At 40.8% G+C, this 14,330-nt stretch overlaps 2 protein-coding genes across 3 annotated transcripts; both read right to left on the bottom strand.

Moving 5' to 3' along the window:
- Positions 1 to 1,226: 1,226 nt before the first annotated feature.
- On the bottom strand, positions 1,227 to 7,489 carry atxn7l2b (ataxin 7-like 2b). 2 transcript variants are annotated; one of them, XM_039604570.1, is made up of 10 exons: positions 7,315 to 7,485; positions 6,745 to 6,813; positions 5,150 to 5,462; positions 4,706 to 4,923; positions 4,406 to 4,488; positions 4,046 to 4,230; positions 3,662 to 3,830; positions 3,312 to 3,433; positions 2,263 to 2,326; positions 1,227 to 1,523 (listed from the first exon to the last, which is right to left on the bottom strand). In XM_039604570.1, the coding sequence occupies exons 1-10, from the start codon at positions 7,409 to 7,411 to the stop codon at positions 1,494 to 1,496; spliced, it is 1,350 nt and encodes a 449-aa protein (XP_039460504.1). In that variant the 5' UTR covers positions 7,412 to 7,485; the 3' UTR covers positions 1,227 to 1,493. The 2 variants fall into 2 exon arrangements, with proteins under 2 accessions (XP_039460504.1, XP_031582219.1); XM_031726359.2 differs by having other exon boundaries at positions 1,227 to 2,326; positions 7,315 to 7,489.
- Positions 7,490 to 8,014: 525 nt separating this feature from the next.
- Positions 8,015 to 11,413, bottom strand: sypl2b (synaptophysin-like 2b). The gene is made up of 6 exons (XM_031726416.2): positions 11,253 to 11,413; positions 11,031 to 11,108; positions 10,223 to 10,341; positions 9,924 to 10,119; positions 9,390 to 9,581; positions 8,015 to 9,275 (listed from the first exon to the last, which is right to left on the bottom strand). The coding sequence occupies exons 1-6, from the start codon at positions 11,268 to 11,270 to the stop codon at positions 9,168 to 9,170; spliced, it is 711 nt and encodes a 236-aa protein (XP_031582276.1). The 5' UTR covers positions 11,271 to 11,413; the 3' UTR covers positions 8,015 to 9,167.
- Positions 11,414 to 14,330: the final 2,917 nt, after the last annotated feature.

Genomic DNA, 14,330 nt, shown 5'->3' with positions numbered 1-14,330 from the left:
TTCTTTGGATGTTGGCTGTCTTTAGATGATCCCACACTGCTGCAATAATGTTCAGGTTCAGGCTTTCGGGAGGCCAATCAATGACTGAGTTTTTCTCTTTTACTGCACTAGCAGTCTGTTTGGGATCATTGCTGCTGAAAATGAAGCCGTTACCAATCAGAGGCTGTCCAGATGATATTGTATGGTGAATCAAAATATGATGGTACTTTTCTGTGTTCATAATTTTATCAATTTTGACAAAGATCTCGAACACTGGCTGAAATGCAGCCTCCACTGTGTTTTACAGATGGCTGTGGTAACTCACTATTGTACCTCTCTGCATCAGACCTGTTGTAACTGATTTTCAAGCCAGTTCTGGTGTAATTTGGCATACCTCAGCCTTTTCTCCACGTTTGTCTTCCTTAAGAATGGATGCTTGACCGCCACCCTTCCACTGGGATCATATCTGACGAGACTTCAGGGAACTTGGTTGAAGGACCAACTAAAGGGCCATCACACAGGTCCTATTTTTTCCAGTTTCTTGAAAACATTACTTTCAGGTATTGTTCATTTGTTGAAAATTGTTTTTAGGCCCGGCACATTTTCTTTTTTTCCTCCACTTGTCTAGACTCCTCGGTTTTTTAAGGACACACTGCACACCCTGCTGAGATGTGGCAAGTCTTCAGCTACTAGCTGATAAATGGGAATGAATGTGTTTTTGCAACAGTCTGCTAGTAACAAAGTGTCCAAAGACATAATCTAAAATTGGTTCTTTGCCAAATTATCTGTTACATGTAGACTCAACACAGCTCTATCCCTTGAGTTAGCTGCCTTTTAACACTTGAACATTTTAAATGGCTTAACAAATTTCCCACGCGTGGGACTAATAAAGGTCATCTTAAACAAAAAAGTCCTCTTTGAAAGACCTTCAGAAAGCCTGGAGAACCACTGATGAACAACACTTAAAAAAATTATAAGAGTCTGGATCCTTGGAAACAAAATATAAAGAAATGAGAGGTGGCTTGAGATCAGTGTCGTTTATATCGTTAGAGAAAAAGCAGTGCATTTTCCAGATGCATATATAGCACCATCTGGTGTTTAAAGATGAAAAATTATCGGACGAGTAGATGCAATCGCTTTTTATGAATTGAGTGGATTTCAATTTATCAAAATAAGTTTTAGTCATTAGTCTTTAATGACTCATCTGTACAGAACCGCTGTGAAATAATGAAAATCAGAGAGCAAGAGTAATTCAAGACTTTAATTGTTCTGCAACAAAAAACTTTGTAACTTTAGCAGCATTATGAACAGGCTGAGGTATACTTATGTTCTTAAACAGTTTTTATAAATTTAGCAATAACAGTTACAAATATGTCAATACAAACACTTGTTCCTGAAATCTTTGCATAAAAACCTGAAGATAAACATACACAAAAGACAAAACACACACACTCACACACTCATACTATGCTGGTACCAGCTGTCTTGCACCGCTTCATCTCCAAGTGGTCGTTTTAAGACTGGCCTCTTGTTTGGCTGAAAAGCTGAGATGGAAACAGCAACTGTCACTTACAAACACATTTACTGTTGTTAAATCACATTCAAATTAAAATCAAGAAGACGTACTGTCCATTCATGACTTAAAAAAAAAAAGAGGAATGGATTGAGATCATAAGATAAAAGCAACACTGTATTTAGGGGTCTGATCTTTTTGTCAAACCTTTATGTAAGTACATGTTTGATATTCTCTTCCTTCCAGAAGGCAAAGCTGGAGCAGGAAGAAGAGGACAAACATTTAAACTTAGAGATTGTTGAAAGTGAAGAAGTTCAGGACAGTAACTCGCTGCTGCTTTTGCGTTTCTGAGCAACACTCATGTGGTCATAGGCCACCACTTTCTGCTGATCGCCTGGGAGCTTCCCTTTGCTGCGGGGAGAGCGGTGATTTGGTACAGGGAAAGGGTGACACTTCTTCACATCTGACTGTCTCTCCGTAGACTCTCGTGGCTTTTTTCCATTTGAGAAGGTAGCACTGTCTGGTCGCTGAGGCTGGCCCTTCTTATGAAATAAGGGATCCCTGATGTATCTGGAGGCTTTGTTCTCACTGCTTTGTAACTTCTTGGCAGCTCTCTGTGCTGCACTTGCATCTTGCATAGGTTCCACCTCTATAAGCTGAGCTTTGCTGGGACTACACACTCTCCCTGACCCAACACTTGCAGACGTGGTAGGATAAGGCGGTTTAATACTGTAAGAGTTTGGCTGACAAGGATTGTTTTCAAACTGTACCAGTGAGGTAGACTCAAGGCTGTGGGAGTGTGACCTGAGACCTGATGATACTTTAGGCGTTTTCCTGTAAGTAAAAGAAAAAAAATGTGAAGGTAGTTCCAAAAAAATAAAACTCAAAGGCAGATTCACTTACCATGAGTTTTCTGCACTATTAGCTGAAGCCTCATTTTGTTATTAGATAAATTAAACAGTGGCCCCAAAATGTTAGCTGTGATTGGTTTGACAAATCTGCAGGCTTAAGGTCTGAACTACTTCTAGTGTTAGACTTAGAAACACAGTCCAGTAATACTCATGGAAACCAGCTGTCACGAGTTATTTTCACCTCACTGCTCTGCAATGCTAAAATTCAAATTTTGTACTGTAAATATGGCACAATCTCCCAAAATCACAACACACACACACAAAAAGAGATGTTTCTTTATATTGTGGCAAACATTGGTGTTAACTTATGCCCTTATGCCAGACCAATGGCAAAATTGTAATGCTGACAGATACCACGGCATTGTTGTTCTAGGTATGGTTTTGTGTTGCAGTCTTCTGAGTTTTGTCAGGGGTGTTATTTATAAATGTAACCAACATGGCTGTGGTTAAAAGCAGAGGATGTGGGGGGCGGTTGGTGGGGTTTGCATGAAGATGAAGGATTTGAAACAGTTTGTTCTTTGAGCATTAAAGCATCCAAAGCCATTTTAGTAGAAGAACATAACAATACTATGAAGCTGCAAATGAGTCTCACGGCAGGCATCAAGGCTTTTCTTTGTAATATAAGTGAAGACATGCTGTGCAAACAGATGTTTTTCAACCCACCAGCAAAGGTAGCAACTAGCAAAAAAAAAGAAGAAAAAAAAGCTGATGTTTCTGTTATTTAGACAATTACCAGGGAGTAGCTGAGGCCATCCATAGTACACTTGCTCCCTGTAGCGATTTCAGTGTCTGGTTCGAATGGAGGCTCTTGCATATTGTGGATAGTTGTCTTTTAAGCTCAGTCAGCAGGTCTTTTCTTCAACTTGCTTTGGGCAAATAGGTGCCATTTAAAAAACAGTAATACTCACTTCCACAAGTGTGTGCTGACATGGCGCTCCAACATGGCACTGAGTGCAAAGCGCAGGTGGTGCAAACGCCGATCAAATGTGAAGATGCTGCAACCGAGCGTGCGACATCCAAAAGTGCATAGCTGCATAAAAGCAATGTGTAAATTTCCACCGTTAGCATCTTTAAAAAGAGTTAAAAGTACATAAACATCTACACCACCCTTTTTTGTTTTGAGAAATATAACATGGATTTTATGCTATATTAGAAAGATTATCACACAGCCCCTCTGTAAACAGTCATTAAAGATTTTTTTAACATAACAACCTTCCCATCAACCAGCTGCTGTGCATTTTGTATATCTCGCCCTCACCCCAAGTGGTTTGGGGTGCCAGGGTGTAGCAGGTAGGTCTGTGGCTTCATCCTGTTCATCTTCTTCACTGTCGTCACTTGACAAGGTGAAAGTGTACGGAGGCTGCAATTCCACTTCCACAGTGCCGTTACCCTCCTCCTCGGGAGAGCTTCCTGATGGATTCCTGGACCTGCGTGAAGGCAAAGTAATGCAAACGTGAGACTGTTGTGACAGCTAGCGCATCAGTTGCTCTGTGATAAAACAAATATGCAGTTATGCAGAAAACAATGCATACGCATCTGGACTGTTACATCTGTGTTTTTTTCCATGTTGCTTTCTTATATAACTGAAAGAAATACTTAATTTACTGCAATAATCTGCTAAGGTACACACTAAGTCTCATACCCTTGAATGTGGCAGTTGTTGCTGTATTTATGTGTTATTTTCTCCCTGTCAGCTTCCACATGCTTCTTTTTGTATTTTGATTCGTCACGAAGCTTCTCCATATCTTGATCTGGGCCTGAGGTAGTTCTCTGATCAGTGGTCTTAGTCTCTCCCAACACTTTCTGCTGATGCTTGACTGAATCAGCCTATGAAAGAAAGAACCATAAGAGAGCAGTGCAAAAGAGAAAAGGAAAAAGTGACATAGTTTGGTTTTGTATGAAATAATAAAAGATGCAATCTCCAAACTTTTATACGTAAACTACAATAAGTAAATAATAACAACTCTGGGCAATGTGCCATGACAATGTACTGAGAGTTTACATTGCACATTAGCTCCCTGTTGCACAGCGTCTTCCTTTCGGGGTCCAAAACTCTGCCGTTTTTATTCAGATCACATTCTTTTTCTATGTGGAGAAAAGCACAAACACAAAGGTCAGTCAGCAACAGCAGGACTTGTCAAGAGGATCCATGCTAAATGGTAGGAGATCACACAGACTGTTACTTAATGCAAATACTGATGTACAGCACATTAAGCCCAGGTTAACACACTAAGTGGGCAGACTTTCCCAGAAAGCAGCAGGGGAAGTAATAGACAAACGTTGGGGAAAAAAGCTGACTTACTGTGGATGTTTTTGTAAATCCGGCTGTAGGTTCTTATGCCCCGCTGAGGACAATGAGACTCAGTGGACTGTCCAGCTGTCAACTTCTGCACAGAGGATCTCTCTAACAGAGTGGAGGTGGAACAGTCGTCAGGGGAGAGGGGTGCTGAATGGAATGGAGGAAGGCAAGGCATGGAGGACGAGTGAGGGTTTTCCTCAGGGAACTTCACAGAAGATAAACTACAGAAAGAAGTTTAAAATGAGCTTAGAATTAACTTATTAGATTCATGAAATTCAGACTTACACGAGAGACAACATTGATATTTAAGCAAGATATAAACTAGAAGATGTAAATGTGTTGTTTCCTACATCTCCAGTGAGAGCAGGGAAGAGTTCTCCAATAACAATTAATCAGTTAATTTTAGCATTAACTACTAATTGGTGAACGGGCACTCATAAACAGTACCTCACTGTATTCTTGTGGGTCTTTGTAGACTTGCGCTGTTGGGCAGGTGAGGTTGCAGATGAGGTGCCGCCCTTTTGACATCTGCCTTCCTTCTTCCTTTCCATAGAGGAAGAATTATTAGAAAGACCAAGGCTGGAGCAATTTAGCTGCTGAGGCGCCAGAGCGGATGGCGGGTTACACATCTTCATAATAGAACCATGCCACCTTTCACAGTGCCTCTCAAAGGCTTGAGGTTTCACCACCTGACCACACTGGCTGCACACCACCAAATAAAAGTCATCGTGTGCTGGGCAGTGGCCGTATATGTGCATATCTGTAGAGAAGAAAAAGAAGAAGAGACAAAATTAGGTACATTTATGGTCAGATGTTTACATACACTCATGACAAGATGATGTGAATGTCATTTGGGGCTTTCGATGATTTCTTTGAACTGTTCTTTTTTCCAGGGAGGATGATTGTACAGCAAACATCTTTACTGGCTTTAAAAAACAAGAATTAGGTGCACAAATTTGAATTCATTTTGGAAATGTTCTAAAGCACACAGGGTCAGAAGTATAAATACGGGCTCAACACAGTCATGGTCTGAGTTTCAGGAAGGCCAGTCCAGAAGCTTAAAGTGAACTTGCTTTATCCATTTTAAAACCAGCTCTGATGTGCACCTGGCATCATTTTCCTGCTGGAACACACAATCCTATCCACGTTTCAACCAGCTAGCTGCTGAATTGATGTGGAGTTGAAGAATTTGAAGCTAGTCCTCTTTCTTCATTATTCCACTTTGTGCCTTGTACCAGTGCCACATGATGCTACCACCACCATGCTTAACAACAGGTACAATGTTCTTATGTTTTAAAGTCTCACCTTTACTTCTCCAAACATAGCAATTTTCATTATGGCCAAATAACTCAATCTTTGTCTCACGTGACCATGAAACCTTTCTGCAGAAGGCATATGGGTTGTCCATACAGGCAGCTGCAAATTTCAGTCGAGCTTGAAGGCGTCAGCTTCAGAGCAGGCACCTTCTCGTACCAGTGCAATGTAAACATAGTGACATTGGTGCTCCAGGAGTTTCCAGTGCATGACAGGCTGGAGCCTTGGTGGTTTCTCCTTCTTAGATCTTCACTGAGTTCTTAAAACACTCCTATTGCTGTCAGTATCAGTTAAGCCAATGAGTGATGTCAAGCAAATCTACCAGTTGTAATTAATCATGATCACTAACAAGAACTTAATAAGCCTCAGCCTTTAAGCCCCAACGCCCCCTGATACGGGGGCAAAAGGCAGGAGATCAGCTAGGCTTGGGGCTTAAGAGGTTAAAAGACCTTCAGCACCACTTATTAAAAATGCAAGTGACTGTATGTCTACATTTGAGCCTTTTATTTCAATCCCGTGTGGATGAGAGAAAAATCCAAAATAAATTCAAACTTGAACATCCAATTCTTGTTTTTTAAAGTCATTTAAGATGTGTGCTGTACAATCACTACACCCCAGAAAAGCAACAGTTCAAATAAATTATTAAAATCCCCAAATAACCACGACATTCATATCCGTGACGACTGTATGCAAATTTCAAACTGAATGTGCCCAGTCACAGTCCTCACCTTCTTTTCCGAGCGTCATGGTCTCTGAGCAGTTCATCCCATACTCGTCATCTTCAACCTTAGACCCAGCTGCAGGCAAAGCAAACCCGTGAGCATGAAATACTACGATGACTAAATTCTAGTATCTTCTTGCCACAAACGGGTTTATTTGGTTATGTAGTAACACATGCATATCACACATGAGAGGGTTTCACGCATCAGTTTAAATTATTCATGCACAGCTATTTCCAACTGATTACAGTCACTTTTGCTGTAAAAGCTTCAAGTTGAGCAAATGTTCAACTAAATTACTGTTCTTGTCTCTGATCCAAAACAAACGGTGTCCTTCAGTAAGTCTTTAACATTCCGTTTTCACCACATAACAGTATAAGGAGCAAATTCTGTCCATTTGTGCTCATAGGTTGTCAACAAACGACGAAAGATCGCTGCACTAGGACCCAGCGCGTCTTTTGTTTGGGTCGTGCCTTGTGTCGCTGTGTGTGTTTAAGTACCAAAAAACGAAACAAATCGTCGGATGCTGACGTTATGACGTGCTGGGAATCAGGCCTGGAGCTGGGGTGCACGACTCACCGTCAGATGATAAAACATTCACTCTGTCTACCCAACAGCTCCAGTTTAATCCGACAAAGTCGTCGAGATTAGGATTTCGCCGATCCAAAGCGGCCATTGCAGCTCTTGCGCGCCCACGATTCGCCAGTTCACGCGCAGTTCACGAAGCTCGTGACCGTGCTGAACCATGTTTACTCATATATTGCCGGATAGTTTTTATTATAAAAGTACAAAATTTGAGATTTTTCATCGCTTTATATTACCCCTTTTAAATAAATAAATAAATACATACTTTGATATAGATATTATTTATTGTTTTATATTAGTTAAAAAAAATACTGCAGCTTAACTTATTCTGCAGCGCTGTAGTTCGACGAAAAATGGCTCCACAGCAATTTCACAAAGCTGGTCATATGTTTTTTTTTTGTGTGTGAACAACTGTGCAAACCATAAAAATGTCCCAGTAAAACAAATTAAACATATTAACGCTGTGTTTTTGAGTTCAAAAATATTCTGCACTTTATGCGGTGATGAAGCTCAGCAAAGTTCAGGTATCAGGTCTACCCAGGTTGTAAAACTTTTTAAGTGGGGCACAACCGATTACACATGTAACCCTTAATGTGTGTGAAACCTGAACTGCAGTGCACCCGCCTTACAAACATGTTACGCAATATGTGCTGCCACTGAAATAACAGGCATAAAAAACAGATCTGACAACAAATGTGGTTCTTTCTTTTAATCAAGCAAGACATTTCATGTCCACACAATTTCTTTCTGTATTCGACCACAGACTCCATTCTCTTCTGTAGCATTTTTAACAACAATTTGATTGATAAAGCTGGAAACTGGGAATCAAGCGAGTCCACAAAAAGTAGAAAATCATAAGAGTGGTGGAAATTAAGGCAGATGGCTTGCATTCCCTTATAACAAAGAGGAGGTAGAAGCCTCGCAAAAGAGAGATAAGAAATATACAATTACTGAAAACAGGCAAGAGATTAGTCAACTGTTTAAGAAAAAACAAAACAAAAGAACCAATAAGTAGCTAAGCTCACACAAGAGGGTTGACAACATTACTGAAATAGTGTATTGAACAATGTCATTTTAATACAAACTCCTCAATTTAAACACACTTCTTGATTTAGAAAGATCTAGAAACAGAAAAATGCAGGTCCTATTGGGAGAAACACCCAATAAATATCTTATAATTCCAAGCAATCGTGAGAAATGTGAAATTCCTAAAGAGTTGGCATGTTCCTAATGAACAGAGGCATCACATTCAACAAAATATTTAGCCGTTAGTCTAAACAAGTGAAATCAGCCTGACGTGAATAGATGATGAGGCGTAATAACAAAAAAGATTAAACAGGACTCTGACCCACTTTAAACAATCTCACACTGGCAATTTTTTAATGAATTTTTTGGAACTCTATATTTTCAGGCCTTTATAATTAAGATTGTGCTGAAATTCATATCCACAGTCTACAGTTGTGTTAAGAATCAATGCACTTAAACTATATTTTATTTATTAGGTTTCTTGCACTTCATACACTCAACAGCCCTGAGCCTTTAAAAAAAAAAAATCTGAATGCAGAATATATGGTTACAAAATACTGCACATCCATAGTCTCATTAGAAATAAGGGGCCCTTCATATTTGATGCATAGATATAAAAATGTTCTTTGTGAAATGTGTTTGAGAGAAAATCCAGATCTGAAATTAATACTGCAAAAAAAGAGCAGTCAGTTTGAAATACATTTGTTATACGTAGAATAGTATTTTTCCTTTTGCAGTCCTAACCAAAAGTATTTGTGTAGGAACACTACGTGTTAGACTATTTTAAAAATGAAGTGGCTGTGTAGTTAGAATGGCTTCGGTCACCCCTCCACATTTGCAGGTGGGTTGGCTGATTTGTGGAAAGGCGTTTCCTTGTAAATAAACCAGCAGTTGCCTCCCCACAAGATGAGGTTAAGAAAACCAAATACCTGCCGAAGAATAAAACAGAAGAAGTCAAAACTGTACATGGGTAATTGAAAAAAAAAGGAAAAGTAATTATCCATTCAAGGCTTATTACTTAAAATAAATTGCATAAATCTTACCACAGAGGCATTCAATCGACCCATGAAAGGCAGAGCCCCCGCTGTGCACGTGTGCACGCTATTTTTGCAAACTTCAATAAGAGTCAGCAAGAATGTAGGATCGGTAGCCCTCTTGACATCAGACAAACCTTTACCCCAAGCAGACGATGATACCAACCACAGGAAGGCGAACACCGCAGTCAACAACAGGTCCTTATTGAGCAGCAAAAAATACATGTCACTACAAAACCCACAAGGAGACCCCAGCAGAGAACAGACCAGTGTCCAGTGTCTATTAGCTGCTTGGAAACCACACCCTCCCCAGTTTTTCATTTACACGTCTCTGTTAAATCCTCAAACTTGAGAGTGCAAATCTCGTTATCTCTGCTCTCCTGCATTACTAAAGTGAATCATTACAATCATAAAAAATGTCCTTACTTCAAATTTGCTTTAAATTGGTCGTTTTGTAATGTCATCTTGACCCGTGAGCTGTTTGGAGGGCGACCTAGCTAAGCCAAAACAACAGAGAAATAGAGTGAATCCAGTCAAACCTACCAGGATGGGGCCCCGACTAGGTTCCCTGTACAAGTGGTTGTAACCCAAATAGATGATTAGCGTGGCGGTGCTGTAGAGGAACGCAAACACACCAATACAGACATAAAACTGCGCAGAGGATGAGTGGTCTCCAGTCAGAAAGTAATTAGTGGACGTTTCATTACAGTTAGGGACAGCGTAGGGATGATCCATCAACCTGTGTACACACAAAGAACGCATTAGAAATTATGACAATCGTTACAGAAAACACACTTTCCGATAAACTGGAATCTGAGGTGTGGCACTGTTTGTTTTGGCACCTGAATGGGTAGTTAAAGTTTGCTGTTATTTCTTTATTTTCTGTTCCGTTGCATTTGACATTGATGCTGGATGAGCCGCTGTAACCTCCGGTTGTAGCAAAGGCAAATATGGAGAAGACCTATACACACACACACACACACACACACACACACACACACACACACACACACACACACAAAATATATAAGATAAGGGGATACAAATGAGGTGTTCACGATAGAGTGCTGAACATAACTGTCACACAAATGTACCCACACTTCCTTCTAGATTTTATGCCGTTAACTTTTTGTGTAAGACAGGAAGTCTTACACAAAACTATCAGGTGACAGCTGTAGTAGCAAAATCCGGTCTTAAAGTCATGCAATGCTGCCAGAATGCTTTATCCAGTAGCTGGAAGCGCAGAAACGAATCTCAACCTGCACATATGAAATAACATTTGGTTTTATGCGGCCACGCATGTTAATCGGACCCTATACTGTAAACCCTCTGGCGGGCATAACACTGAACATCCTGCCTGCCACACATTGGTTTTTGGTTTGAGCCGCATAAAGGCCCATTATAGGAAGGCATCTTGACTCGAGTTCAACTGCATGCCGTATTTATAACAGTGCTACAGCTCAAATGATGAATTGGATGGCTTATCTGGGCGTAGCAGTGGGTCACAAGACAAATAACACAATCAAGTTCTGAAGTATTTTTGCAGCCAAGGATCGGCTTCCTACGCAAAGCACACCCCGCCATGCAGGCCATATGGTAAAAAGTAAAAGGAAAGAAAGCAAAAAAAAGAGAAGTGAGGAAAAAACTTACCCATTCTAGCAAACGGATGAATGCCAAAGGCTCTTTAAGAGGTCCAAAGTCAAGACTGAATCCCGAAGTCATCACTTTCTAATCGAAAATAAAGACACAGCGTGAGAAAGACGGAGTTGCACTGTCGAGGAGGGTCGGGCGTAAATAGGAGTGTTTGCTGAAAACTGTCCATTCATCAGATATACGTCATTAACAGCTAAACTCTTCCTGTAGTGCGTTTACCTGCGCAACGGATGCCATTGTTTCTCCAGACTCAAAATCAGAGTTTAGGAGCGGTTATGAATCGCCGATCCTGGTCTCTTTGCAGCCGTGTCGAAGATCCTTGGTCTTGTCAAAACTTTTCCAACAACTTCGCTGACTTGGAGCTGACAACACGTGATCACCGACGAAGGGGGGCGCTGCTTAACAGCAGGGCTCAAAGTGGAGGAAATGCCATCCTGTTTGTGCTCCTGTTTGTTTTACGCCATTAAGCGTGCAACTTTGTAGGTTACACTGTACAATGAAGAGTTTTTCAGAGCTTTTTACAAATGCAAAAAACATGTGAAATTAAATTTTACTAATTGCCCTAAAGACACAGAAGTGTAAGTGCCAGAAGTAAACGTGGTATTTGCAGAACATTTGAGATCACATAAGTTGCTCTTTATAGTTTTCATGTGGACTTACATGAGCCTTAAGTGAGATGTACCATTAATTTAATCGTCCTGATACTGTTTCTTCTCTAGGACTTGCCCGTATATGTCTTAAAAAGTTTGCTCATGTTCGCTTAGCTTCACATCCTTCATACATGGATGTCTTTAGTGTGTATATAGTATGAGCTGTAGGCCTGTATGTGTGTCCACAGGTGCACTGTGTTCAAGTGTATTTAATTCTTCTGAAAACTGGAGTCAGGTTCTTTTAAATTTGTTAACATGTTGTGGAAGCAAATTAGATTCCTACTATGATTCCTGTGAATCATCTTATGGTGCTGTGCAGTGTTTATTGCATATAATGAAAAAAAAAACCAGGATGTGTTGACTTAAGGAGGAGCCTTTTAACACTTAAGTAAATTTTGCATTTTTTTATTAAGCCTGTTTGGAAACTCTTGCTTCGCTTACCAAAGTGATGACCACATTACTCACATAGATTTGAGAACCTGATCTCCTTTTAAAAAAGTTGTGATTTATTTATTTCTGCGTCTATAATCTACTTGTCGCATTTTCAAATAATTCTTTAAATTTAACTATTTTGCTACAAAATCTTATTGGTTAAACTGGTGCATTAGTGATGGCACTGACACTGCTGTGACTCATAGAGTCAGTATTGAGCCTGTATTTTTTTGTTTGCCCATGGAAGAAAAGTCAATAAAATCCAAGATTTTGATGTGTGCAAGATCAAGAGAACAGTTCACCCTGTTTCTTGGTATATTATCAGTTATATTGTTAGTTAATTGATCTCATGTCAGGTTAGGCCTCCAATGCTTAACAAATTTTTGAGACGATCTACCACAAAAATAAGAAAATATAAATATTTTAGAAATCTGTCAAAAACATGTTAAAAATGACTGAATGCACTAAACTGAATTCATATTTTTACACACCCATTTTAGCTGGCACACTGGACAGAAATTAATCAAGAGAACATTCAAACAGAAAAAAACAGATTTTATTTCTGTCTTTACAGGTGAAAGTAAGCAAATGCAATCTGGCATCTTAATCAAAAGGTAACAATGTGCTGTCCAATTTTTCCAGCTTTTTTTTTGTAAAACTTGTGGATATTAACAATAATTATATTTTAACATTAAAACCAACATTGTGGGACTAATAAAGGTTATCTTATTTCAAGAGCTTATGCATATTGAGGGACTGGCCATTAGCCATGGAACATAACAAAGGATTTGGGTTATTACCATTCATCCATCTTCTTCCGCTTAACCAGGGGTTATGGTGGCAGCAGCCTAAGCAGAGAAGCCCAGACCCATGGACCACCCTGGCCACCTCCTCTTGCTTGTCCGGGGGTCGGGGAAACAGTAAGGCATTCCCAGTCCAGCTGAGAAATATAATATCTCCAGCATGTCCTGGGTCTGCCCTGGGGCCTTGAAATAGGGGAACATGCCCAGAACACTAGCCTAAGGTTAGCCATAATTTGGAGAAAGCTCACTTTTGACTTTTGAACACAAAACACATGTAGACTGGCAAACTCCCATCCACCCTCAAGTATCCTTGATAGGGTAAAGAGCTGGTCCAGTGTCCCGTGACCTGGAACACTCCTTGTTCCTCCTGTATCCAACGTTCGACTAACAGATGGACTCTCTTTTCCAGTACCCTGGGATAGACTTTGCTGGGGAGGCTTAGCAGTGTGATCTCTCTGTAGTTGGAGCAGACCCTCTGGTCCCCCCTTCTTGAAGATGTAAACTGCCACCCTCATCTGCCAATCCAGAGGTACTGCTCCTGATCTACATGCAACAGTGTAGAGGCGTGTCAACCAAGACAGCCCTACAAGATCCAGAGCCTTCAAGAACTCAGGGCGGACCTCATCCATCCCAGGAGCTCTGTCACCAAGGAGTTGTTTAATTGCCTCGGTGACCTCACCCCTGGTAATGGACGAGTTGTTCCCCTTGTGTCCAGACTCTGCTTCATCTACGGAAGACCTATCAGTGCAGTTGAGGAGGTCCTCAAAGTATTCCTTCCACCGCCTGACAATATCCTCAGTTGAAGTCAGCAGCGCTCCACCGGTACTTTACACAGTGCAGGTACAGCACCCCTTTCCCCTCCTGATTGGCCTGACGGTTTGCCAGAATGTCTTTGAGGCAGTCCAAAAGTCTTTTTCCAAGGCCTCTCTGAACTCCCACACTCCCACAGTATTTGCTTCAGCAACTACTTGCTCTCTTCACTTGAGTGTCCAGAACATACAGACACAGATCTGATGATATGAATACAAAATCAATCATCGACCTGCAGCCTAGGGTATCCTGGTGTTACGTGCACTTATGGACAAACTTATGTTCAAATGTGGTGTTTGCTATTGATCAACTGTGGTTTACACAGAAGTCCAGTAATGGAACACTCATCTGGTTCAGATCTGGCAGGCCATTCCTCCCAATCACGCCCCTCCAGGTCATACTGTCGTTGCCCACATGAATGCTGAAGTCTCCCAGTAAGATGACAGAGTCCACCAACTTGTTCCCCAAACCAAAGGCACAGTGAACTGTTCCCTTGATCTTCTACTCATAGGGGTTTTTGAATGGCTCTTTGTCTGGTCCCTCACCCAGGACCAATTTACCATGGGAGACCCTACCAGGGGGAAAAAGCCCCCCCGACAACA

Source organism: Oreochromis aureus, linkage group 20 (genome assembly GCF_013358895.1).
Source record: "Oreochromis aureus strain Israel breed Guangdong linkage group 20, ZZ_aureus, whole genome shotgun sequence".
Classification (NCBI taxonomy): Eukaryota; Metazoa; Chordata; class Actinopteri; order Cichliformes; family Cichlidae; genus Oreochromis; species Oreochromis aureus.
Note: the sequence above shows the minus strand (reverse complement) of the source record. Positions and strands in the feature narration are given on the sequence as shown.

What these genes read in the sequence shown, in the direction of transcription:
- atxn7l2b (XM_031726359.2), bottom strand. Translation starts at nt 7,411, where the DNA reads ATGGCCGCTTTGGATCGGCGAAATCCTAATCTCGACGACTTTGTCGGA. An exon ending in ACAGGGAGCTAATGTGCAAT is followed by an intron (nt 4,231 to 4,405) that starts GTAAACTCTCAG and finishes TTTCTTTCATAG; the next exon opens with GCTGATTCAGTCAAGCATCA. An exon ending in GTCAGCACACACTTGTGGAA is followed by an intron (nt 2,327 to 3,311) that starts GTGAGTATTACT and finishes TTTTACTTACAG; the next exon opens with GAAAACGCCTAAAGTATCAT.
- sypl2b (XM_031726416.2), bottom strand. An exon ending in TCATCCGTTTGCTAGAATGG is followed by an intron (nt 10,342 to 11,030) that starts GTAAGTTTTTTC and finishes GTGTGTGTATAG; the next exon opens with GTCTTCTCCATATTTGCCTT. An exon ending in CTAGTCGGGGCCCCATCCTG is followed by an intron (nt 9,582 to 9,923) that starts GTAGGTTTGACT and finishes CTGCTCAATAAG; the next exon opens with GACCTGTTGTTGACTGCGGT.